The 26,866-nt window shown below is 36.4% G+C and overlaps 1 protein-coding gene across 4 annotated transcripts in view; it reads left to right on the top strand.

Annotated features, from left to right (window-relative positions):
• Ptpn4 (protein tyrosine phosphatase non-receptor type 4) overlaps positions 1–26,866 on the top strand; it is a 184,403-nt gene that overhangs the window by 117,568 nt on the left and 39,969 nt on the right. For all 4 annotated transcript variants that reach the window (XM_059280465.1, XM_059280468.1, XM_059280467.1 and 1 more), the window contains 6 exons: positions 9,392–9,460; positions 15,183–15,308; positions 17,081–17,239; positions 24,534–24,693; positions 26,472–26,555; positions 26,638–26,694. In XM_059280465.1, the coding sequence (XP_059136448.1) occupies positions 9,392–9,460; positions 15,183–15,308; positions 17,081–17,239; positions 24,534–24,693; positions 26,472–26,555; positions 26,638–26,694 (655 nt within the window). The remainder of the gene's footprint in view (positions 1–9,391; positions 9,461–15,182; positions 15,309–17,080; positions 17,240–24,533; positions 24,694–26,471; positions 26,556–26,637; positions 26,695–26,866) is intronic.

Genomic DNA, 26,866 nt, shown 5'->3' on the forward strand with positions numbered 1-26,866 from the left:
ACTTGTAATAGTAGTAAAAATAATAACAGCATTTGTACATGATCTATCACTTAAAATGCATACCTTTCACCCCAAGGAAAAAAATCTCTAAGTATGGGAATTCAATATCAACCATGAAGTAGAATTTAATTTTTTTTTTTTTTTACCAAAAACCAAAACACAGCAGAATCTTAAGTAGCTTGATAACGTGTTTTAGCAAAATCTTTTTTATTTTCCTAAAAGCAATATTCAGAAAGGTAAGATGTAGTACTTGCCATTTTAAGGTTAAATAGACTGAGGAAGAGAGTGTCAGGCCAGTGGTGACAATCAAGGAAATGCAGAGACTGCTTGTACCTGCTCATACCCTCAGCAGGGACAGGAATGTCTTGTGCACGCTGAATGGGAGGACATTGCAAACCGTTCAAGATACTCCTCAGTTTAATTCCTAAGTGACCAGCAGTGAAATTATGCAAGAAAACACACACGGTTTCATTTAGGCCACAAAGAAATGAATAGAGTATAGTAACCAGCCTCCAGTTGCAGTTCAAACAGGTCTCCGATAAAATAAGAAAAAAACAAGCTTAACAACTGTCTATGTGTAGAAGGAAAGAAAGAAACGAAGACTGGCGGCTGGAGAGAGAGCTAGCTCAGTGGTTAGGAGCAGGTGCTGCTCCTGTAGAGTTCAGTTACTAGCACCCATGTCACCACCATCCACAACTGCCTGTGACTTCAGCTCCAGGGGCATCAGTGCCTCTGCAGGTGCCTGTAGTCATGTTAATAGATACACACATACACATGATCAAAAATAAACAGAAATCTCCTTTTAAAGGAAAGAAACTAAAATCAGCTAAGAAAAAAACAAAAACCATTTAGGCAGTTACTCCCTTTGGTAACATTGGCCTAGTATTAGCACAATTCACACACACACACACACACACACACACACACACACACACACACACATATTTAACAAAACTAAGATTATGGATATTTTTGAAATTGAGTAAAATGTCTTAAAATAACTTTATTGGAGCATTCACATATAGTAAACAACTATGTTCAAGTTTTAACGTTTGGGAGTTGAATTCCTTTGAGTGAAGATTCAATCAAGGTAGCAAACATGCTCATTATTTATGTCTCTTTTTAACTCCTTTTCCCAACCATTTGTCCTTAGGCAGTTGCTGGTCTGTTGTCTCTTTAAATTGATTTTCATTTTCTAGGTTCTTATATAAATTGAAACATACTTTATGGTGTGACCACTTTTACTCAGCACAATTATGTCATCTCATCCATGTTGCTTATATCGGTAGTTCTCTTTTATTGCAGAGTACTATTCTATTTTTATTTTTATTTTATTTTATTTTTGGTTTTTCGAGACAGGGTTTCTCTGTGTAGCTATGCACCTTTCCTGGAACTCACTCTGTAGCCCAGGCTGGCCTTGAACTTACAGAGATCCGCCTGCCTCTGCTTCCCGAGTGCTGGGATTAAAGCTACTGTATAAATAGAATTTGTTTGTCCATTTGCTTAATAATGGGTTTCTTAGTTTAGTTTTGGTGCTCGTCCTGGATCTTGCTCTGTAGCCCAGGCTGGCCTCGAACTCACAGAGATCCACCTGCCTCTGCCTCCCAAGTGCTGGGATTAAAGGTGTGCACCACCACTGCCCGGCCCAGGTTTGGGCTATTATAAATAAAGCTTCTGTGAATATATATACACATATGTACATATATGCATTTATAAGGTTTTATGCGCACATCTACTTTGTTTTCTTGGGTCAACAACTAGGAGTAGAATGGCCAGGTTATATGGCTGAGGTATGTTTAACCTATTAAGGCACCTCCAAATATGTCTTCAAAGTAATTATGCCATTTATATACAGTACTGCAATGTGGAGGAGTTCCAGCTCAGGGCTGGCTGTATAGCCTAATGGCAGAGAACTTGCCTAGGATGTGGTAGGCCCTGGGTTCATTCCCCAGCACTGCCCCAAAACAGTGTGGAGTTCCAGTTCCCCCATGGGTTGATTCATCAGTGTTTGCTATTTTCATTGTTTACCTGGGTCTTTTGAACAGCATGGGTCTTATTTTGATGAAGTTGAGTTTACCAGTTTGTCCTTTTATGAATCTTATCTTTTGTTGTCATATTTGTGAAAATGTTGTCTAACCTAAGGTCACAAAGATTTATTCCTTTATTTTCTTGTAAAAGTTGCACAATTTTAGCTCTTACATATAGGTCTGTAGATCATTTGGATGTAACTCCTGTATTTGATGTAAAGCAGACATTGAAATTCATTGCCGATGGCTGTTCAGTTGTTCCTTCGTACTATGTTGTTCATATTAGTGTGGTCTTGTTCGTTCACTTTATGACTAAAGCATAGAAGGTTCACTCTTCCGATTTTGTTCTTTTAAAAAGGTATTTTAGGGCCTAGAGAGATGGCTCAGTGGTTAAGAGCCCTGGCTGTTCTTGCAGAGGTCCTGAGTTCAATTCCCAGCAACCACATGGTGGTTCTCAACCATCTGTAATAAGATTTGGCTCCCTCTTCTGGCATGGAGGCAGAACACTGTATACATAACAAATAAATCTTTAAAAAAAAAACTCCAAAACAATATAAAAATGTATTTTGGGTGCTCTAGGTTTTTTTGTATTTCCATTTGAATTTGAGAGTTATTAATAGTATCTCTATTCCTAGATTTAAAAAAAAAAGCTTTCAGCTGGATTGTGATTGTGTTGATGATATCAAATTTTGGAGGACTGATTATCTTAAAAATACTGGTTCTTTCCAATCCTGAAGCTCAGTGTGTCTTCTCTAAAGTTTTATTTTGTATCTTTCAGCAATGTTTGTAGTTTTGGGTGCCCATGTCTTCCAGGTCTTTATTAACCTTAAGTATTTTTATACTTTTATTCTAAATTATATTTAGATATTTCAGTATTGGTTGCTCCTGCCACTAAAGAGAATTGCTTTTGTTTTTAATATCAGTCTTGTTTTGTGAAAAGTTGTGAAACCCTGTGGAAACTATTCTTAAGCTTCCAAGGGCTTTTCTGCTTAGAGGATGAAGATGGCTTCAGTTCTTCGTTTGTAATATGATGCCTTTCATTTCTTCCATGGAGAACCTTTTTACAATGTTGTATGATATTGTGGTCAAGTGTTGTTTCCTCTTAGGGGAAAGCATGTAGTTTTCCACTATTAAGTACCATGTTGGTTATGAACTTTTAAAAAAGTGACCAGTATATGACATGTTGAAGAACTTCTCTTTCTCATTTGCTGAATGTTTCTATCAGGATTAGATACTGGGTTTTGTTAGATGCTTTCTCTGTAATTGTTGATATGATCATAATGATTTTCCTTTTAGTTGTTAACATAAGGAATTTCATTGTGAGTTTCAAATGGGAAACCAGTTCCTTATTCCTGAGTTAAACTTCACTTGTTCATGGAATCCTTTTTATATACTGTCTGATTTGACTTACCAAAATTTTTCTGGGATTTTGCATCCATACTCGTGAAGGATATTAGTCTACAGTTGTCTTTCGTATAATTATGTCAGGTTTTAGAGTCAGGGTAAGGTTGGCTTTAGTGAAAGAGTTGAAAAAAATTAAATTTTGTGGAAGGTTTTGCCTAGTCCAAATATCATTTCCCAGTGATGGTATTACAGGCGCAGACTTCCACACTGGCTTTTCCTGGGTTCCAGGAGAATGAGCTCAGGTCCTCATGATTGTGTGACAAGCACTTTCCTGACGAAGGCATCTCTCCAGCCCTTCCTTTATATATTTGTTTGTCTGTTTTTCCTTTTGGTTTTTTGAGATAGGATTCCTCTATGTAGTTCTGGCTATCCTGGAACTCACTCTGTAGACCAGGCTGGCCTTGAACTCACAGAAATCCACCTGCCTTTGCCTCCAAAGTACTGAGATTAAAGGTGTGTGCCACCATCATCTGGCTCTTACTTAAGAAGTAAATGGAGTAAATGCTTGATAGAATTTATCAGGGGGTAGTTTTATTTAGAGAAAGTTTTTTTAAAAAAATAATTTACTAGACAAACCAGTTCAGATGATTTTTTTTCTTGAAGAAACATTATTGGTAGTTGGTGTATTTCATTCCATGTAGGTTGTTGACTTTATCGTCATAAAGTTCCTAATGACCATCATTATCTTTTTAAGTCTGGAATGTATAGGAAGGTTACTTTACTTCTTTCATTCTTGCTTGTGTTTTGTCTTCCGCTCCCCTCCCCACCACTGCCCGCAATCAGTCTTGTTAGAATCTCATCAGATTGGATTATTTTTAAACAATCTTTATGCCAAATAAATTTTTTATTCAGACTTATGTAGCTCAGTTTCAAAAATGAGATGGGTAAGGAAATGCCTGAATTTGGTAAGCTCATCCAGATTGCCATTCAAGTAAGTTTAAAGCCAACATTGTAGACGTTGTTCAGTATGCAAAATCCCTGGCATCGTAAGGTCTCTGAATCAGGAGTTAGAGAGATGGCATCGTGCTTAGAGCACTGGCTGCTCTTATAGAGGACCTGGTTTGGTTCCCAACATCCACATAGTCTCTCAGAACTGTCTGTAACTCCAGTTCCAGGGGTTCTGATGGTCTAGAATTTATACGCTTTTCCAGTGAGAAGTCATTCTGTACACTTAGGGACTAATAAAAGGAAAAGCTCTTTAATTTAGCTCACATCTGGCTCTGGGTAAAACCCAAAAAGAAAATGGTCTTGATTAGAAGATTTTGCTAACTTTTATATACACCATAGGTTAAGCATTTCATATAAACTGTCATTCTTAAATCTCTTTCAGTATCCAACCGCAGGTCAGGTTACACTTTGAACAATTTAAACAGAGACAGGAGACTACAAGTCTCCTTAGGCTTTTAGGCAGATGGGAGATTTACACAGTAAAGATGTTGCATATTGCCTGAATTATTTTAAGTTACACCTGTGTCATTCTTTTTCAAATAGTTCTTACCAAAGGTCTTCTTGCCCATCTGGCAGAATTATGCTTTTCTCAAGAGTAGGACTGGGGGCTTTATGATAGACCAGGACTTTCTTGTTGGTTGTGACATTGCACTGTACCCTCGCTGACTGTTGGAGGCATGTTCTTTCATATAGGGATGGGCATAATGGCTGACTATAAGTCAGTGTTGTCTCCATTGTTCTAGGAATGGAGTCTAATAACTAGTCAGTCTTTGTGAGCAAACATTTATATCCTAGCATCCTAAACTTCGCTTATCTCTAACATTCCTGGTTAGCAGACTACTTATTTGGGGGATATTTGGGGGGCAGTGGCTCCCTTTGCTAAATTCTACTTTGTGTGACTTATTGTGTCCTAAGAAAATCTATTAGTAAGTCTTTTACAACATCAGTTCTATTCTTTCTTCTTCTTTATTATTTAAAACAATTTTTAAATTTAAATGTATTTTGATCATATTCTTCCCCTCCCCCAAGTCCTTCCAGATCCTCTCTTCCTTCCTGCATACCCACTTTTAAGTTCTTTCTCAAAAAACAAACAAAACCCCAAAACAACCTCAAGACCCCCCGACACCAAGAAATCAAAATAACACCCTCCCCCAAAACCCTACCAAACTGTAACTAAATAAAAGTACACATACACACACACAATGTGGAGTCCAATATATTTTGCTCAACTACTCCTCAACATGAGGCCTGTCCTGGACTGTGATATACTCAGTGACACTGTGTTGGACAAAACTGATTTTCCTTCTTCCAGCAGGTATGTGACATCCATCCATCCATCCATCCATCCATCCATCCATCTATCCATCCAGAACTATTCTATTTTCCTTTTTCTAATGAGAGCTATCTGGTCCCTCTAAACAAGTGGTTCTCAATGTGTGGGTCCTGACCCTTTTGAGGATAAATGACCCTTTTACAGGAGTCGCATATCAGATATCCTGCATATCAGATATTTACGTTATGCTTCATATTATGTTATGAAGTATCAACAAAAATAATTTTATGGTTAAGGTCATCACAACATGAGGAACTGTGTTAAAGGGTTGCAACATTAGGAAGGTTGAGGACCCTTATTCTATACCCTCTGTGGTTCTATGGATTGTAGCTTAGTTATCATTGACTTAACAGCTAATATCCACATATAAATGACACATACCATATTCATCTTTTTGGATCTGGGTTACCTCTCTTAGGATAATTTTTTCTAGTTCCATCCTTTTGCCTGCAAATTTGATGATATCATTCGTTTGTTTGTTTGTTTTTTCGAGACAAGGTTTCCCTGTGTAGCTTTGCACCTTTCCTGGAACTTACTTGGTAGCCCAGGCTGGCCTCAAACTCACAGAGATCCACCTGACTCTGCCTCCTGAGTGCTGGGATTAAAGGCGTGCGCCACCACCGCCTGGCGATATAATTGTTTTAACAACTGAGTAATACTTTATTGTGTAAATATACCACATTTTCTTTATTAATTCTTCTGTTGAGGAACATGTAGGTTGTTTCTAAATTCTGGCTACTATGAAACTTCAGGTTTTTTCTGTGTCACTGATATCCTCTTCTGGCCTCTGAAGGCACTACCCATGCATGGCATACATACATACATATAGAGTAAACATTTACACAAAATAAAAATTAAAATATAACTGAGTTTTTAAAAAAAAAATAGTAAAATCAGGCCAATTAAGTAACTCAAGAAAATAACTCAAGAAAAATCCTGGTGAAAAGAACAGAGTAAAGAATGGTTAAGGGCAGTGGTGGCGCATGTCTTTAATCCCAGCACTCGGGAGGCAGAGGCAAGCTGATCTCGGTGAGTTCGAGGCCAGCCTGATCTACAGAGCAAGATCCAGAACAGGCAGCAAAACTACACAGAGAAACCCTGTCTCGAAAAACCATTTAAAAAAAAAAAAAAAAAGAAAGGTTAAGCCCTTTACCAGTAGGGTTAATCCGTAGCAACTGTCAGAATGACCAGAGAAAGGAGTTAAAATGATAAAAGCCTTTTAAAATGAAAAGATAATCTTTAAAAAGGAAGATGTAGGTGAGAGGAAGTTTTTGAGTCCTCATGGACAAAATTTAAAACATGCATATTTTAAATACATTTGTCAACTTTTAAGGTTTTTCTAAGCCTTTTCCAACCAACAGCAACCTCTTCCTGAGCATATATGTACTGTAATCACAGTATAAGACTATGTCTGTATTTCTAGCTTTTCTAAGTGAGTATATATGAAGTTCCAGAATGATTTTTATCTCTTTGTGATGAAATTTCAAATTTAAGACTAGCTTACATTTTAGTTGTTCTTTTCTTTATATATATATATTTTTTTATTATTTGAATTACTGCAGTAAGCTTATGTGTATGTATTTAACAGTTGATACTTCCTCATTGCTTAAATTCGTACTGTCACAATTTGGTATTATAATATTGTTACAGATTTTTAATTTATTCTGACTCTTAAAGAGTATGTTATGAAAAATATGCAATGTAAATCCCTTTTGAACAATTAATTGTTCCTGCTTGCTATGAGCTTTGACTTGTTAATCCAACCTTTTGAGCAATAGAGTTGTATTTTAATCTACTTTACTGCCATATTAATATATCAGTCAGTACTGAATTAGAGAAACTCAGGGCCCTTTTTGATATTTCATATAAAAGAAAATTAATCCTGAGACTTGGTTACATAGGTATTTAAAAACAAAACAAACAAACAAATGAATGGGAAAATAAGTTGAAGAGGGGTGATTATATAGAAGCAAGTATGCAGTAGAAGTAATGTGCAAGGGTCCCTTTTGGTCTGCATTCCCTGAGCCTAAACCTGCTACTACACTTCAGAGATACTGTCCTGGCCAGTCCAGCTAGTCCTGGACCTGTCACAGAAGTACTACTTCATCAAGATGTCATGCCTCTGCCCTTTGTTCCCAGGACTTGTGAAGCGGCGCCAAGCACTTGCCAGTGCTGCTTTGCATTTTTCTTACTTTTATGACCTTCCTCCTACACATTGTGAAAGCAGAACCTAGCAAAAAGCTAAGTGGGAAAGGAATCTAGAAAATGGGATGTGTTCACTTAACAGCCCCATGATAAACGTAGCAAAGAACAGTGGGACAGAATTAAGGCCTGTGACAGCCCATTTCACATTGTGTTTGGACATAGGGCATATATATTTCTAGTTTCAAAGGTTAAGTTCCATGTTTGTAGTTCTTAACTTTGGAATGTATCGGAAGCACTTTTTCATTATTAAATCTGAATAGTCTTGCAAATGAAGTAGTAAAGTCAGCATGACAAATGTCTAACTGCATACAATTCTTTCCCTAATGGACATGCCCAAAATAAACAGAGATCAACTCCCTTCCCCCATGGTAAGCAGTGGCTAGGAATACTGATGTTATTGTTCTACTTAAGATGTTGAAATATTATCGGCTAGAAAGTAGAGCTGGGAATATTGACAAGTTTTATTGCTTTCTTAACCTCCTCTGTTTACACATAAGCTTATTACTATTCTATATATCCAAGGGATAAAATGCATTAAACTAGTAAACCTGAATATATAGCCTTCTTAGAGGAAATACATTTTTCTAGGAAACATTTTTTCCCTTAAACATCAATCATGCCATTTAGTTCACAACTATTTAAATTTGTCCTAGGAATATAGTCTGAAATTTGCTTGTGTGGCTTAGAGAACCTGTGTTTGGCTACTTCTATATCCATTAAATATATTTATAAATGGTTCTACTTTCTGTACTTGAAATTTGTGTTCACTCACAACTCAGTAACAGGTTGCCGTCACCAGTTCACTGAGAGTTAGTTACTCTTCCATTAACACAGTTAGTTGAACATACTGATGTACCACAGATAAGGACCAGAATTCTCCTCTGTATACACAGGGTGCTTTTTAGGCAAATCAGCTTCAAGGCGGAAATAGTGCCCAGCATCCATAATATTTCTGACCTCATTTCTTTTCTGTATTCAAAAATCTGAAATTTCCTGTGTTGTGACATGGAGAGAGTTGATAGGCTTTCTTCATATATGTAATAATTAGTAGTAGAAAAGGAAAGAGCAGTTATCCAAGAGACCACATAGTTCAGCCAGTCAATTAAAAGTCATGGAGACATTAGCTAATTCTGCTCTGTAGGGTAAGTCAGGGCTGTGGAGCTTGTTTGATACAGGGCACCTCTGACTCTAGAGAGAGCATGTAAGCAGACACAACAGGAAAGGGGTTCCTGTCATCAACCTCTTGTCTGTTGGACCCTTCTTGTAAATTGAAGAACTGCTAATTAAGCTTTGTCCATCCAGACGGAATGGAAAGTAATCCGTCCAGTCTCTCCTCCTTACTCTGCTGCTTTTATTGTTGTTCTTGTCATCAGAAATGTCTCGTCTCTTATAAAATTGTAGTATAGTCATGCTTTATGCTGTCATTTTATCCTGTAGTCCCCTTTAAGATATTATGCATATTTGTATATTTCAGTGGAAGAACTGAAGTCCAGTCAGTTCAATATGGCAAAGAAAAGGCAAATAAAGACAGGGTATTTGCAAGGTAAGTCAATTCTCTTTTAGTATCCGAGGTGATTTTTTTTTTTTTTTTTTTTTTTTTTGGTTTTGTTTTGTTTTGTTTTTTTGGTTTGGTTTTGTTTTTGGTTTTTTTTTTTTGGTGTTTTTTTTTTTTTTTCTTTTTTACACTTTAAGAGTTTATTTTGTGGTGTATGCGGGACACACACACACACACACACACACACACACACACACACACACGTGAAGGTCAGAGAACAACTTTGGGGAGTTGGTTCTCTCCTTCCATTATGTGGGTCCCAGAGTGAACTTACATTGTCAGGCTTGGCAGCAAGCACCTTTATTTCCCCATTAAGCTGTTTCACCAGCCCAATGGATATCTGAGTTTTTTAGAAGGATAAAAATTTTTAGAAATGGGGACTGGAGAGATGGCTCAGTAGTTCAAAGCACTTACTGCTCTTATAAAAGATCCAGATCAGGGGATCTGATGCCCTCTTCTAGACCATGGACTCTTGCATGCATGTAGTGTGCATGCATACACTCAGGTGCACACATATACACATAAACAACTTTTTAAATTATTAGAAACGCTTTCTAAATGATGTTAAGTACACAGTACACTGTGTTTATGAAATGGAAACTAGTTTGTCTAGTGTCCTGATTCTTTTTTTGTTCCATATTTATAAACCTTAATCATGCATTGAGTACAATAGGTTTTAATAGGCTAAATCAAGTGTCGCTAATACAACCTTTTATTGGAAAGTTATTCTCCTGTTATATATTTTTTGAGAAATGTACTGAGTCCTATTATCCAGCCCATTTCTATATTTATTTAAATCATGCTATTAAAAAACAAGTTGCTTTTGATTTGCCTTTTAAAAAAATTATCTTCTTTTCATTAAAATTTGTTAGGGCCAGTTTGCTTTTTAGTGATAGAAATGATACAATCAAATTTACATTTCAGAAAAATAGTTAAAGATAGAGAATGTGTTAGTAAAGTGTGGATTGGATACCTAGTGACTAATTAGGAGATGATTACAGTTATCCAAGTAAGAATAATAAAGACCTTTACTCAACACTATAGAGGATAGGGAACAAATTTGAGGGAACTAGCATTAGCTGCTGACCGATGGCTACAAGTGCAATGAAACAGGTCTTTGTTCCTAGTGGAAATTACTTCAAGAGCAGAAAGCCCTGAAGAGTTATATGTCTGGCATCTACTGCTACTAGAGACTTGGAAGCTTTCATAAAGACAACAAAAGAATTTTACTTGGTCAAAATTTTATTCTAAATATCTGTCCAAAAGTCCTTCCAGCTTTGTGTTTCTAGAAGAAATATTTTTATGTTTGGCTTTGCTTTTTCTCTTTTCATTCCTTCCAAAGTAAAAATTGCTCCCTGTTTCTAGCAATGGGTGACAATTCATTATATTCTAAAGACTCAACAGTATCTAGTGACTTGAAGAATAAATCATCCAAGACAGCCCTACAAACTTTGTGGTATTAGTCAAGATTTTTCCTTGCATACACTCAAGAGATTTGTGTGTGTGTGTGTGTGTGTGTGTGTGTGTGTGTGTGTGTGTGTGTGTTGTGATTATCTTGGACACCACTGCTCCAATTAGAATGTTGTATAGACCTGGAAAAAGAGGATTTGCTTAGTAAACGTTGTTATTAAAATGTTTTCTGGCTGGGCAGTGGTGGCACAGGCCTTTAATCCCAGCACTCGGGAGGCAGAGCCAGGTGGATCTCTGTGATTTCGAGGCCAGCCTGGTCTACAGAGCGAGATGCAGGACAGGCACCAAAACAACACAGGGAAACCCTGTGTCGAAATCCACCCCAAAAAAATGTTTTCTGTACATTTGCCCATAAAAATTTACTTCTTGTCAACACTTGTCAAAATAATTATTCAAATTTAGAAAGAATTTGTTCTGGCTTTTTATACTGCCTCTTATTTGCAGTACTCCCCTATTTCTAGAAATCAAATTATTATGTTATTTTAGTGGTTTTTAACATACTAGATTTTAGAAATATGCAGATATGCCTTCATCTTCATTGTTTTGTATATTCATTATTAAAATGGTACAAAGTTTGTATATATCTGTCTTTGTTTTTTGGGGTATGTGTGTGGACAGGGCATAGGTGTTGCTTTTTTAAGGTGCTAGGTTACCAAATCCAGAGTCTTAAGTATGCTAGGCAAGAGTTCTACTTGGAGCTATATGATCTCGTCCTGGGGAGCAGTTTCAATAGTGCTAGACTCTCCTAATGATTGCTGTCTCTCTTTAAGACTATATTTCCTGAGATTGTTCTATGTAAGACTCTTCCCTCATACAGAGCTACTACAATTCTCTAAAGGTCTTACAAAGTGTTAAGTCATTTTGGTTGAGAATTCCAGATTTCTTGTCTCTCAGAATTTTAGATGGCAGTATAAATAGAAAGTTAAAAAAGATCTTTAAATTTTACAGGAAAAATTTTACCAATATTTATCCCCCCTTTCACTCTTATGTATTAACTCTTTGAATTGCTTTCACACTTTTCAGTTATCATATAATATTCTATGAGGAAGAGAGGAAAATAAGGTTCTGCTCAACAGAAAAATAAGGTGCCATGGTCAAAAAATAAACTCAACCACATTGCTAACAGTGTGGTATTTTTTTCTCTGAAATTTCCGAACAGAACAGGAAACATAGACAGCAAACTTAAGTGGGTGGGTCTCTGAGGTTAAAACTGTTAATAAATTAAAATGCCTGAAGTTTAGTTTTAAATTCTAGACATTTCCAAACATGTTTAGTTCGTTACCAAGAATAAAGTGTTCAGACAGTTTGTACTAGGTAAGTATGCTGGATTTTCAAATGATTTTTTTTCTCTGTCTCTTCGTAATTTATCTTCGTTGGTTCTCACAGCTTACATTTAGTCTATTATATGAGGAAAGAATAGTTTGTAAATATTAAATATTAACACTAAGAGACTAAAGGTAGTAAATTATGGTAACTTTAAGACTTTATTTTTTAAATTGAAGACATTACATAATATTGTCATTTGTGTGACTAATTGAAATATGTGTCCTCCATTGTGAGGGACTGAGTCTACTGGTGTCCTGAGTTGAAGTCAAGAAGTCCTGTGACTTAAACTCATAATGATAGGAAGAAGTATCTGTGGTTAAATTACTTTGACTTTACATTTGGAAAATGAAATTTGAGTCCATATTTTTGTTTATTTGTTTGCTTGTTTGTTGGTTTCTTTGTTTTACCTGTAACACTACGTCTCTTTTAGAAGATGCCCATTGGTTTTAGAGTTAAAAGAGATTAGACCAAACCAAGAGTGTTTGGCTATGAGATACTGAAATGATAGGATACTTGTATGATTTAGATTTTAAGTATTTATTCTTCATAACTTAACAAACTTTTAAGACGCTAAAACATTGCACTGAAAACTATACTGTTAAGTCATAGAATTGAAGTGATAAGGAAGGACATAAAGACCTTATTGCACTAATGAATTTAGATATTGAGTATAGAAACTTAAATAATTTTTCTAGTATACTCCAGAATTAGCATTCAGTGTACCTAGTAGGCATGATTATTTTAGTATTTCCTGCTATGGACCTAAACCACTGTGGAATACCATTTGCTGAGCATTGCTATTCTCTCAGGCCATTCTGTTTGTGTAGTTAATGTGTCACAAAGGAAATTTTAGGCTGCAACTGCAAATTTAAACACAGTAAATGAATTTGAATGATCTTACTGTTTGGATGTATTTGGATTACTTAAATTTGCATTTATTTTGTGCCTTTCCTGATATTTTTTTCTTAATTTATATAAAAGTATGTACATAGTACATGACAAGAGGGAAAATTATGGACAATTTTTAAGGCAAAAAACTTTCAATAATCTAAAAAGTACATATAGTACTAAGTACAGTCTTTATTTTTATTGGAAAAAAATTGAAAATAAAATTCATAGAATAAGTTTTTTGTTTTTTGTTTTTGTTTTGGTTTTTTTGAGACAGGGTTTCTCTGTAGCTTTGGAGTCTGTCCTGGAACTCACTTGGTAGCCCAGGCTGGCCTCGAACTCACAGAGATCTGCCTGTCTCTGCCTCCCGAGTGCTGGGATTAAAGGTGTGTGCCACCACCACCCGGCCTCAAATGAAGATCTTTGAATAGAATGGGCCAACACTGAAAAAAGTTGGTTGCCTTTTAATATATGTTTTTATAAGTTCTTTTTTAATTTTGTATAATATATTTTGATCATGTTCCCCTTCTTTCACCCAGCTCTTCCTAGACCTACGCCTTACTTCCTTTACCCTCCAACTTTGTGTTTGTCATGGTTTTGTGTTTTATTTTGTTTTCTTCATCAAGACCAATTTGTGCTGTCCCAAATATTCTTGGTAGACTTATCAGCTTTTACACTGTTAGAGGAAGCTGACCCTTCCTCTCCTGGCAGCTAAGAACTGCCAGGAGCTGCTCCGCTGGAGCGGGATTGGGTCTGCCTTGGACTTGCACAGCTTTTGTGTGTGCTATCAAGACCACTTCCAGTTCCTAGGTGTGGCAGCCCTGCCCAATAAGTGTTTCTATTTCAATTTGTATGATCTAACTTTTGCAGTAGTGTGATGGTATCTGTTTGTTTTATTGTGATGTAACAAAATAACATACATGACTTTTACGGGTCTTTAATTTATTACTGAGATTAAAAGTCATATTGGGTGATTTAAGTCACTTAATTCATTTAATTAATTTCCAGAATAATTCTACATATCAAAAAGTACACATTTATGTAGAAGAGTTTTGAGTAGTACTTGAATTTGCATATTAAAAACTTTGGTTATTAATATTCCTAAAATTCTAAGGATTTATGTCTCTGAATACAGTTATACCATTTGCTCTGTGGAAATTAGCATCTTTTTTTCTTGGCAGGTCACTTAATTCTGTTTTATTACTGTGATAGCTGACAACAGATAATAAAACATATCCTTTTGTGTTGGGGAGATCACTCAGTAGATGGGAACCATTGCTGCTCTTGCAGAGGACTAAAGTTTATTTCCCAGAATTCATATCAGATAGCCTAACAGCAGCCTGTTGCTCCAGCTCCAGGAGATCTGATACCTTCTTCTCACCTCTGCAGGCACCAACACTTACATGCATGCACACACACAGGCACACATACACATAACCAAAAATAGAAGAAATCTTTAAAAAATATCCTTTTGTTACCCACCACAAGACATAGTAGTTTTAAAATGTTTTTATAAAAAGAAAGAGAAAGACATTCACTATCCATACTCTACATAAAAGAGAAAAAATTATAGATGCAGTCTGTATGATTATCATTTTTTGCCCTCCCCTCACTGAAGCAGAGGTTCAGAATTAAAAGTCATTGAGGAGATAATGTGGTGAGACTTGTTCAGTACACCTCATGATAAACAACGTTCTGAGAACTACAGAATAGACGTAAGCAAAGATCTATAACTTTATGATTCGAGAAAATGTTTGGTAGCAAACTTCTCCTTTGCTTTTCTTTATTTCTTTTTTTAGTATTCCTTGTTCTCTTACTCTTCCTAACCCCACCTTTCTTTTTTTTTTGTCATGTAAAGCAAATATATCCTGTTTGAAATTATTTGATATATACTATCAAAACAATGAATTTCTTATAAGCAAACTCTTTGAATATGATCTATTAAAATGAGTTTTAAGATTTGACTCATAGGTACATGTTATATAAAAACAAACCTTTTCTATGTATTATTCAAATTTTTCTACAGATCTCCAAGTAAGCCTTTGGCACGGAAATTAATGGATTGGGAAGTAGTTAGCAGAAATTCATTATCTGATGACAGGTTAGAAACACAAAGCCTCCCATCCCGGTCTCCACCCGGAACTCCCAATCAGTAAGTGGCAAGCCAGCATTATGCTTGCATTTTGCTTCTAAGTTATTGGCTACATATCTTATTGCCTTAAGATTATAATATATAAAAATTTAAATCCTTTGATCAAATTTTCAAAAAAAAAGTTCTATTGTATTTTACTTTGTGTGTGTGTATGTGTGTGAGGGCATATGCATGTATGTAATAGTGGGCATGTGGAGAGTAGAAGACAACTTAGGGGAGTCAATTCTTCCACTATATGGGTCCCTAGGATTGAGATCATGTATTCAGATTGGGTGGCAGATGCCTTTACTTGGTTAGCTCCCTCACCAGACCCAAACATGATTGGTGTTACTTCAAGCATTATTTCCTCTTTGCTTGCTGCTTACTGTTAAAGTGGCCTACAATAATAGCTTTAGGGAATGAACGAATAGATTGAAGGATAACCTTCACTTTCCTTAGCAGTTGGCTTTCACAGGAAGGGTAATTAAGGATTTAGTCATGACTTTAAAATTTCATAGAACTGTTGTTTATGGAGTCCATTTCCATGTAGATCTCCATCTGGATTTTGTTTTGTTTTTTTTGCGACAGGCTTTCTCTGTGTTAATAGCCCTGGCTGTCCAGGAACTTCCTATGTAGATCAGGCTGGCCTTGAACTCACAGAGATCCTCCTCCCTCTGCCTCCCAAGTGCTGGGATTAAAGGCCTGTGCCACCATCTCCTGGCTCCACCAGGATTTCTAAAGGGGTATAAATTGTTTGAAAATGCTTTGTCTGAGTGATTGTTATTCAGTGCTCTAGCACTTCCTGTGGCCTAGAAAAAGATTTCTAAAAGTAGCCCCATAAGCTCAAGTAGAGCTGGGTCAAGAATGATGAGGTGTAGCTCTAACCATGTGTGTACTGTAGTCTAGCATTTCTCACAAAGCTGCCAGGTTTGGGTATAGATAATAATAAGAAAGGGAAGACTTCCTCAGAGAGCCTATATTAGAAGAGGGAGGGTTAGGGAAGGTGTGAGGGAGAGGAAAGGGTGGAAGGAATGTAAGAGGGATGATCTAAATAATAATAATAGCTCTCATTAAGTTTTCTAGGAAATGAAATAATGTTAAGGATGATCTGGAAAAAAGACAGTACAGCACAGTGATTAAGCAGTGGCTCTGGAGTCAATATTTAAATCTTGAAGTTGATTTCCATCCCATTTTCTCATCTGCAAAATCCTATTTGTAGACGGACATAATGGCACATGCCTTTAATCCTAGCATCCTTGTTATAGTAAGTGTCCTATGGTCTTAATGTGGAATTAAATGACATAACAAATGAAAGATACTTAGAAAAATGCTCAGTTACTAACTATTGCAATTAATAATTAAAATGATGATATTTATGTAACTGCCAGTTAGGATAGTGGGGTTCTTCATCATCTAGTCATAGGAATTCAAATTCCACAAATTAAAAACATCAAGAAGAAAAAGTAATTGAGTCTAGAATCTACTTCTGAACATTTATTCCAGTCAGTTTCATAAATGTTGAATAAGGCATCAGATTAATCGTGACTAAAACCTAGTAATACTAGGTAGAGATAATAGTGAAGTGTAAGGCCTTATAGCCGATTATAGACTGCAGTCAAGTCTTGATTTTGTGTTCTTTCTGTTTATATCACTGTTAGAGATTCTGCATTTTCAACAATTCTTTAAAACACACACAAACAGATACCACTTTCTCAGGAAACTATATAATCAAAAACCATGGAAAACTCAAATTAAAGTATACTTTTGTTTAGCCTTTGTTTCTCTTCATTTAGTCGGAGTTCTGCATTCACACAAGAGGGGACCCGGGTCCGGCCGTCTTCAGTTGGTCATTTGGTAGACCATGTGGTTCACACATCCCCCAGTGATGGTTTTGTAAATCAGAGATCTCCATCATCAACACAAGCTAATAGCATAGTTCTGGAATCATCACCGTAAGACCCCTTTTCAATTTTTCTTCTTAATTCTTTATTTTCAAATACCTTAAATTGCTTCACTTGAAATAATCTTGGAAATTAGAGTACTTGATACAAGGTTACTTATATAATTATGAATACATATTTGTAAATGTATTTATTTGTCCTTTAAATGTCTTGTTGCCTCTCTTCTCTTTAACCCTCTGGTTACTGACTATTCTTTAATTTTTAGTGTATACTCTCAAATATTTGTTCAGTTAATATAGCAATATGGTTAGGAAGTAGGAGAATGTAAGACAGTCATCTGGACTTTTTTTTTAAAGGAAAGAAACCATAAATATGAACAGAATATATAACAAAAAATATCAAGAGAAGAATAAGTGAGATGGTTACCACACTCAGTTATAGAATGCATGCCCACATCTTTCTTTTCTTTTTTTCTTTTTCATATTTTGAGACAGGGTCTCCCTATGTAGTCCTGGCTAGCCTTGAACTCAGTGATCTAAAGTCTCTGCCTCCCCTCAAGTGTGTGCCACTACTCCTGACTATCCACATTGTTTCTAAAGTAGGTTCCTACTATTATTTTTATACTGATTGATATATCAATAGCTTCTTATTTCAGTATTGATAGCCATTGGTCTAATGCATAGTCTGCATATCCTCACATTAATATGCAACATCTTGATTTATCAGCTTATGTAGTGGAGATAACATATACATTTGACATAATTGAAGGAAGGTACCTACACAATAACAGATGAGTAAGAAATACTTTGTTGAAGAGAAAGGAGTATATAATACAGTATATAATGAATATGATCAGTCTTTAAGAACAAATAGGTCTTAGGGTAGGGATAAAAGACAGATGAAGAAGTCTGCAAAGTGTTATAGCTATTCTGGAAAACCATGACCACCTATATTAGCCATGGTTGTACTTATGCCAAGCAAAGCTAAGCTGCCAAGACATGTAAAAGTCTAGCCTTGGTAACTTAGGTTATTTTAAGAAGACATTGTCTTTGTCTACATTATAAAGAATGAAAGAATATAACAGATATATCATACACAATGAAACTTGTAAAAACTTAGTTGACAAGAGAGCGAATTGATAGAAATTTAATATTTTATTACTTTAAAAATGATAACTAACTTTTTTGTTGGGTTTTGACAATCATATTTTCTGAAATTGAAACTTTAAAAGTATGAAGTAAGTCTTAAGACCTAACCAAACAGTTCTATTTTTGTATATTAATTATATCCTTGAAAGGTTGCATGTATTTTCTAAACTGCCTGTTTAATTTACCTTGAGCACTAACTAGTGTTTTGGTCATTTTTGTGCATAACTGACCAAATACTTGAGAGAACCACTTAAGATAGGGAAAGATGTGTTTTAGTTCACAGTTTCCTAGATTTCAATCTAGAATCCTTGGCTGTTGATTCTGGGCCCATGGTAAAGCAGAACATTACGGCAGCAAGGGCGTGCAGCAGAGACTACTCACTCATAGTGGTCCGGAAGCAGAGAGAAAAGCAGAAAAGCAGGGACTGGGTACTCACCTAGAATCTACCCCCAGTAACTACTTTCTGCAGGTAGGTCCTTCCTGCTAAAGTCTCCACAACCTCCCAACATAACTACCTCAATCTAGGAACCAAATATTTAACACATGAGCCCCAAAGGAGTATTTCATGTCCAAACTGAGTCATCTGTCTAGTATAGTGTTTTATTTAAAAAGTTATCTCAGCATCAGTATAAATTAGCCAAAGAGTCAAGAAGCCTACGTTTTAAGCCAAAATTTTATAATTAAAGTGAAGTTTCAGGTTAAGTGGAGGGCTGACACTAGTGACTGGAGTTAAATGTGACATGATCTCCTGGTATATATCTTAGAAAATGAGAGTCATTAGTAGAACTACCTTTCATAACTCAGGTTTATATTAGTGTCTGTCTTAGAGGGTAGCAGATTAGCAGGCGGCCTTGGGTGTCTCCCCTCATAAACTTTCTACTGTACATGACTCCTAATTGGTCTTAATAAATAATAACTCAGAGTCAGATATAGGGAGAAAGATCGGAGAGGCAAAAGGACAAGCCACAGCCATCACCTCTTATCTTGCCAACTCCTCAGCCTGAAAGAGACTGAGCTCCTGTCTCCTCTAGCCTTATATTCCTCTCTCCACCCGGCCATGTCACTTCCTGTCTCCACCTCCCTAGTGCTGGGATTAAAGGCATGAGATCCCAAATGGGATCAAAGGTGTGTGCTACCATTGCCTGGTTCCGTTTCTCTTTTAGACTGGATCAATCTTGTGTAGCCCAGGGTGCCCTTGAACTCACAGAGATCTGTCTCCCTCTGCCTATTGAGTGCTGGGATTAAAGGTGTGTGCCACCACTGCCTGGCCTCTATGACTATCTAGTGGCTTATCTCCACACTCTGATCATCAGGCAAGCTTTATTTGTTAGAGCACAAACATAATATCACCACATTCTACCTTTTGTTTTTGATAGTACTGGGTGGGAATTTATGTGGCCTGGAATGCAAAAAACATCAGCTGCCTCTTGCTTTTATTCAATTTTTAACAATTGATGATTCATACACATTCTTCCCAAAGCGTCTGGATTTTCATTCTTAAAGTCCATATTGTATATAATTTTCAAAATGTACTCATTAACATTTTCTAAAAACAATGAATGGGCCAAATGTATGTTGGCCAAAATTGTACAATCCCTGAATTTTCAAGTACTATCCAGGACAATGATTTCTAATCAGAAGTACACTATGTGTGTGTGTGGGGGGGAACCTACAGCTTTTTAATGGTGTATATTTAAACTGTTTTAACCCATAGAAATGTGGATTTAACAGTATTTGTAAAATATCTCATATCCATGCAGTCTCTCTCACATAGCTGAGCACTGCTACTATTATGCCCATACCCATCAGCTTTAAGCACTTAGCTATTCCACAGCAGACCATTGATCCTGCTATGTATTTTGGCCAGAACAAGAATAAGAGAAGTTTCTCTGACTCTATTGCCAGCTAATTTCAGCCTCACACACCCTTTTCTTCTAAGCCTTTGGTTTTGAGGCGAAATCTTGAGCAAACAGCTGTTTGCAAGGCCAGAAAAATCTTAGATTTGGGGGCCATGTAATGCCTACATTTTAGACATTGGTGAGGTTTCACCAAAGGGAGTCTTTTAATTTGCCTTCATACCATGCAGGCCATGGTCCAAGCCTGTATTCATTATCATAGAAATACTTTCTGGACTAGCAGTGTTTGAATACATTACTCCTCAGAGGCTTGTCTTCTTGGCAATTGAAAGGAACAGAAACAAAACAAAACAAAAAAGGAACCTGTGATCCCCGGTCATGAAGGTAGATCTTAAGGAAGTTTTTATTGAAGAGAAAGGGTACATACCCTGATGCAGTAATTAATAGATCTACCAGAATTTATAACATTTGTGGGTTATCAAAGAAAAATGGGGAGGATATGAGGGAGGGGAACGTGTTGGGAATGTGTGGGGGGTAGGATGGGGGGGATTAAGATGGATATGACCAAGTATGAATATGTATGAAATTGTCAGATAGTAAAAGATACTCTTTTTAAAAAAATTTAGAGTGTTTGGTCTCTGAATTGTTTTACACAGACACCTAGATGAGTGGGCATTATTGTGGACTTATACTTAGTTATATTTTATGCCAGATTAGAAAATTTCATGACTTTCCTTAGCACAAACTTCTCTGGGAAGCCATTAAGCCATACTATCCAATTTGAATCCCCTACCCTACCTCACCACCACCACCACCACCCTCGACTACCTCCCTAACTATCAGGTTTCTAGCAGCCACCTTCTAAAGAAGTTCATGCCTCTACTGCCAAGGGAAAGAATGTTTACAAGGTTGCTCCTGTTATGACCTTTCTGTTATCGTGGGTTAAATTGTACTGTCGTAGCAATTGAGCCTCACTGACGTAGAAGAAATGTTTGTTGCTGTCATCGCTGTCTGTACATCATTCATCAGTTGTGGCTCTGTTCCATATTATCTTCATACCAGGCCAAGTCTCTGGTTGGGGGGGCGTGGCTAGTCTCATGGCATGGAAGACTCTTCAAGGAAGAAGAGTCATAATGAATCAGGATCTATTTCTTAAAGCTTCCCTTTGAAGATGACACATGCTACTTCAATCCAATTTCATCCACTGAAGCAAGTCATATATGGACAAGCCTGATGTCATCCCTGGAGAAGGGCAAAGGGTAGTCTTTAAAATGATAGCATCATTTAAGCATCCATTATCAGTTCTCCAAGTGAGTAATGCTTGGTTAGCTCTTGGTTAGCTGTATCCTTGAGTATATCAAGAACCATTTTCAGTGCTGGAGAGATGGTTCACTTAAGAACATTGCTGTTCTTGCACTGAACCTGGATTCAGTTCCCAGCACTCACATGACAGACAGCTCATGACTATCTCTAACTCAAGTGCCAGGGAATCCAGTGCCCTCTTCTGGCATTATAATGCATTTGATATACGTACATATATGTAGATAAAACACTCATACACATAATAAATTTAAGAAAGAACCAATTTTAATTAGATACTGTAGCATACACCTGAAATCAAAGCACTCAGGAGATAGAAGCAGGCAGTTCAAGACCAGCCTGGATACAGTGAGACCTTGTCTCACAAGGGAAATATCCCCCACACACACACAATTAATAAAAAGAAAAACAAAACAACAACAACAAACACACAATTAATAAAAAGAAAAACAACAACAACAACAAAAACCCAGCCATTTTTTTTTTTTTTTTTTTATCATGCTGGGGAAACTGGAAATTCACATGTAAAAGACTGAAACTAGTTTTCTTGGTCTCACTCTGTGCAAAATCAACTCAAAATACATCAAAGACCTTAATATAAGACCTGAAACTAATGGCAGAAGACCAATGGCAAGCACTTCGGACAAGTGTGGACAGCACGTTTCTGAGTCGCACTCCAGTAGTTCAGGAGAATAGGACAGCAACGATTGACAAACAGAATTGCATCAAATTAAGAAGTTCTGTTCAGAGTGAAGAGACAGCCTATGGAATGGGAGGAAAATCTTTGCAGATATTCATCAAATGGATTAGTATTCAGAACAAATAAAGAACTCAAAAAACAAAACCAAAGGAACAAATAATCTGAATTTAAAAGGAGACTGTTGAGAAAGGACCAAAGCCAAGGAAGACATTAGGACAGAAGAGGATAGTGGAGAACCATGTGAGAAAAATACATAATATACATTGGATATATAAAAATAGCACAATAAAACTTTTGATCCATTAAATTTTTGGAATTAATATATGCAAATTTTTAAGAGGAAAAAAGATTCCCGTTCCTGCTCTCTTTTTTCCAAGCTTACTTTCATGGATGCCAGCATAGTAGGATAAAAGTTGAACATTGGTTCTTCCTTCTGGAAGGCCCTTGTGGAAAATCACAAGTTATGTTCTATAGACTATTGGATTTTAAAAGTTATGATTTCTACCTTAAAATCTCTTGCTGAATATCAATTCCTGTTGCCACAAATTAGAGAGTCTTTAATGTTTTTATAAATTGCTGTCTTCTCACCTGACAAGATTCTATGAAGTTTTGTCTCTTCAATGATGACCTTAATACTCTAGTCTCTGTACCATGATTGCATTTATTAACCTCATGAGCCATGGTATAGGAGGACAGTAATTTAAAGTCATTAGACTATACCTACCAGGAGGTTTTTTTCTGTTCAACATCCAATTCTCAGAGTTTTGTTTTGTTTTGTTTTGGTCTTTTATTTTGAGCCTATAATATAAGTTCATGATTTCTCCCTCCCTTTCCTCCCTAAAAACCCTCCCATAAATCCCCTCTTGCTCTCTTTCAAATTCATGGCCTCTTTTTCATTAATTGTTACATACGTGTGTATGTGTCCATATATATATATACATACTATATGTATTATGTATATATATTATATGTGTATATATAATGTGCATGTTCCATTTTATATATATATATATATATATATATATATATATATAATGTTATAATGTGTGTGTGTGTGTGTGTAACTGGTCTGTATGTTTTCAGGGCTAACCATTGGTATTGGATAAATAACTGGTGTGCTTGTCCCTGGAAGAGTATTACTCCCACTCACAGCATTCCTTAGTTATCTGTAGTTCTTTGTATAGAGTTCAGGCCTTGTGAGCTTTTCCCCATGCCCTTTGGATGTCTGTTGTTGTTGTCCTTGTTCAGCTCATGTATAGGAAGCCATGTTGGTGAGTGTGGCTTCTGATATTCCTAGGAGACACAGTCTCACAGAACTCCCTGACCCTCTGGCTCTTTCTACTCCCTTTTCTGCAATGTTCCCTGAGCCTTAGGTGCAGAAGGTATTACCTAGATGTATCCATTGGGACTGGATTCTATAGCTCTGCATTTTAATTGGTTAGATTTTCTGTAATAGTCTCCATCTGTTACCAAGAGTTCCTGATGAGGAGTGAGAGCTACACCTATCCATTTGTATAAGGACGAATATTTAGAGTATAGTTCAGGATTATGCTAGTTTAGTAAAGTAGTGGTTATAAGTTCTTGTCCAAGATCTATGAGTCTAGTATCCCTGGGTAATTGGCTAGCTTCCCAGGACCAAGCACGATTTCTCTCTTGTTGAGTGGATCTTAAGTCCAATTAGAAAGCTGTTGGTTACTACTAAGATGTGTGTGCCACTATATACCCTTAGGGGTTATTGTGCCTTGCTGGTGGTTGTGGTTCATAGGTGCCATAGTTAGGTAGGACTGGTGGTTGCCTTCCTCCTTTGGAAGATTGCGTGGAGCCTTCTTGAACCATGAAAGCTCTTCCTCAGTGAGGAGGCATGAAGTTAGTTCCAGCTCAGGGAGCCTCTGGGCCATGGGTCTGAAGTACATGGTGTCCACAGGAATAGAGGCTTACCTTCCGAAATTCTATTTTGACTTCTCTTTGCCTACAATACTCTCTGGCTACCCATGCCTCCATTGAAAACATTTAAAAAGCAAACAAACAAACAAACAAACAAAAACTGTTTTGGAAAGGTATGTACATTATTACAACAAATTAATAAATATCTTCATAGGAATGAATACCTTTAAGGTATTTGATAATTGCTTATTGGTTGATTAAAAGCAGATTTACAATTTAAAAAATTATTAAAAAGTTGCATTTCCAAGTAAATATATTCAAAGCCTTTCCATACTAGACATGGTTGGTATCTGGATTGCTTGACCTAATTTAAATAAGGTATTTCCATCAGATGATGACAAAAAAATATTCATTTCTTCTCCCCTTTTCTTACCTAGATCACAAGAGACCCCTGAAGATGGGCAGCCTCCAGCTTTACCACCCAAACAATCTAAGAAAAACAGTTGGAACCAAATTCATTTTTCCCACTCTCAGCAAGATCTAGTAAACCATACTAATGAAACCTTTGATGTGCCCTCCTCCCCTGAAAAGTCCACTGTAGGTAGCCTCACTTTGTTTGGAACTTTTAAAAGCTTGAATGCAGTTTTATTTTAAACCATAGCATGTTTTAGTTGTAAATTATAGTACTTTGTCTTTTTTTCTGATTCTTTGATCATGATTTATACCATTATGGAGTTATCTTTTTCTTCATTTATAAAGTGCCCATTGCTTTGAGTTAATGTCTTAACAACTTAGTGGTAATTTCAGTATACAAAATATACATATGCTTCCAGAACAAATTCTAATAATTCAGTAAATACTTATTTTAATATGTAATTTCTTAATGCAGATATATTCCCCAACTTTTTAAAATTTGTTACAGATCTAATAGTGTATGTGCATTCTACATCTTACAAAATAATTTATAACTTTTGCTTCTCCAGAATATGCTTTTATACAATAAAATGATGAGTTGTTAGAATCTTAATGGTTTATTAATTACTTTCTCAAGAAGATTTAAATAAGCTGTAAGTGAGATTACCAGTTTAAGAATACACTGTGTTCCTAAAAAAGCAAGCACAGATATATACAGATATGTTTCAGGAAATTTAAAGAGACATTAGGAAATTAAATAAGATGCAAAAGGGAAAGTCCATCGTAGGCTTCAGCATCTAGTGTCAAAGGCCTTTGATTACTGCACTCCCTGCCTTCTTGTTTATTTACTCAGAGCTTCTCCCATTACCAAAAGTTAAAACCTTTCTATTTTCTCACATGTACTGTTCCACTACAATAGACTTAATCAAAAGAGATCAGAATTCTTACCAAAAATGACAACTCCAGTACTAACTTTATGGTGATGTTTATGTGTCTCTTCTTGCATGCATTGATTCATTCATGGTTACTGAACTTGTATTTTGATGGTAGTGGGTATGCAAAGACAATTACCACATGGTAGTTGTTATTATATAACTTACAGTCTAGTTTGTTTCTTTAAAAAATCTTTAGTAAAGGCTAGAAGATAGCTTAGTTGGTTAAATGATGACTCCACAGGCACTCAGAGTGTACAGACAGGTGGAGCCTTGGGGGCTCATTGGTCAGCCAGCCTAGCCCTACATGCTAAGTCCCTGGTTTGAGATGCTCTCAAAAAGCAAGATGGACAGCACCTGAGGAGTACTGCCCAAGGTTGCCCTCTAGCCTCCACAGTTAGGTTCGTACACACCTGCACACACATGTGCACCTCCACACACAACCATGCATGCACACATATACATGAATATTTAAAAAACACAAACTAGAGAATCACCAAAAAATGTGTGTAGTTACCTAAATAAAGGCTCTAGAAACTGAGCCTCCAGTCCATCAAATTATAAGAATAAGGAAGATTAAAGGAGACAGAGAATATACAGGCAGACTAGTAGAAGGAAAAGTAGGCAACAGGATGTAATAAAGGAACCCAAAGAGAAAATGATCACTCTTGTTAAATGCTGCAGGTAATTCAATAAGATAAGTGTTGGGACTTAACTCTGGATTTAGCAATGGGAAAATATTTGTTGTCTTAATCTAGTCATGGAATAGTGGAGATGAAAATCTGACTAGTATTACATAAATGAAAGGAATGGGAGATGACAAATACTTCCCGTTTGCCAGTGTTCTTGCCAGTAGAATGGAAGGAAGAATGAGAGAATGCATCTTCAAGTTATTAGTCAAAGAAACTTACTTTCCTCAGTTAACATTTTTCTTAGAATTTTAATTATTTACATACCATAGATAATACAAGGAGATATAAGATATACTTTATTTATAATCTGAAAATTCTTTATTTTTGTCTTTTCAAGCCTAATGGTGGCATTCCAAATGATAATCTTGTTCTTATCAAAATGAAACCTGATGAAAATGGAAGGTTTGGGTTCAATGTAAAGGTAATCTGGAATTTGTCTTAATTAATTTTTATATTAGGATGTTCTTAGTTTGGTAGTATTTAACTTTCTTTGTGTTTTCCAGGGAGGATATGATCAGAAGATGCCTGTAATTGTGTCCCGAGTAGCACCTGGAACACCTGTAAGTTAGCCTAAATTTTTTGTGCATACTGTTTTTAAGAATATATACTTTGGGGCCAGGTGGTGGTGGCACATACTTTTAATCCTAGCACTTGGGAGGCAGAGACAGGTGGATCTCTGTGAGTTTGAAGCCACGAGGCCAGCCTGGTCTACAGAGCGAGTTCCAGGACAGC

This window comes from Peromyscus eremicus, chromosome 15 (assembly GCF_949786415.1).
Source record: "Peromyscus eremicus chromosome 15, PerEre_H2_v1, whole genome shotgun sequence".
In the NCBI taxonomy this organism is placed as follows: Eukaryota; Metazoa; Chordata; class Mammalia; order Rodentia; family Cricetidae; genus Peromyscus; species Peromyscus eremicus.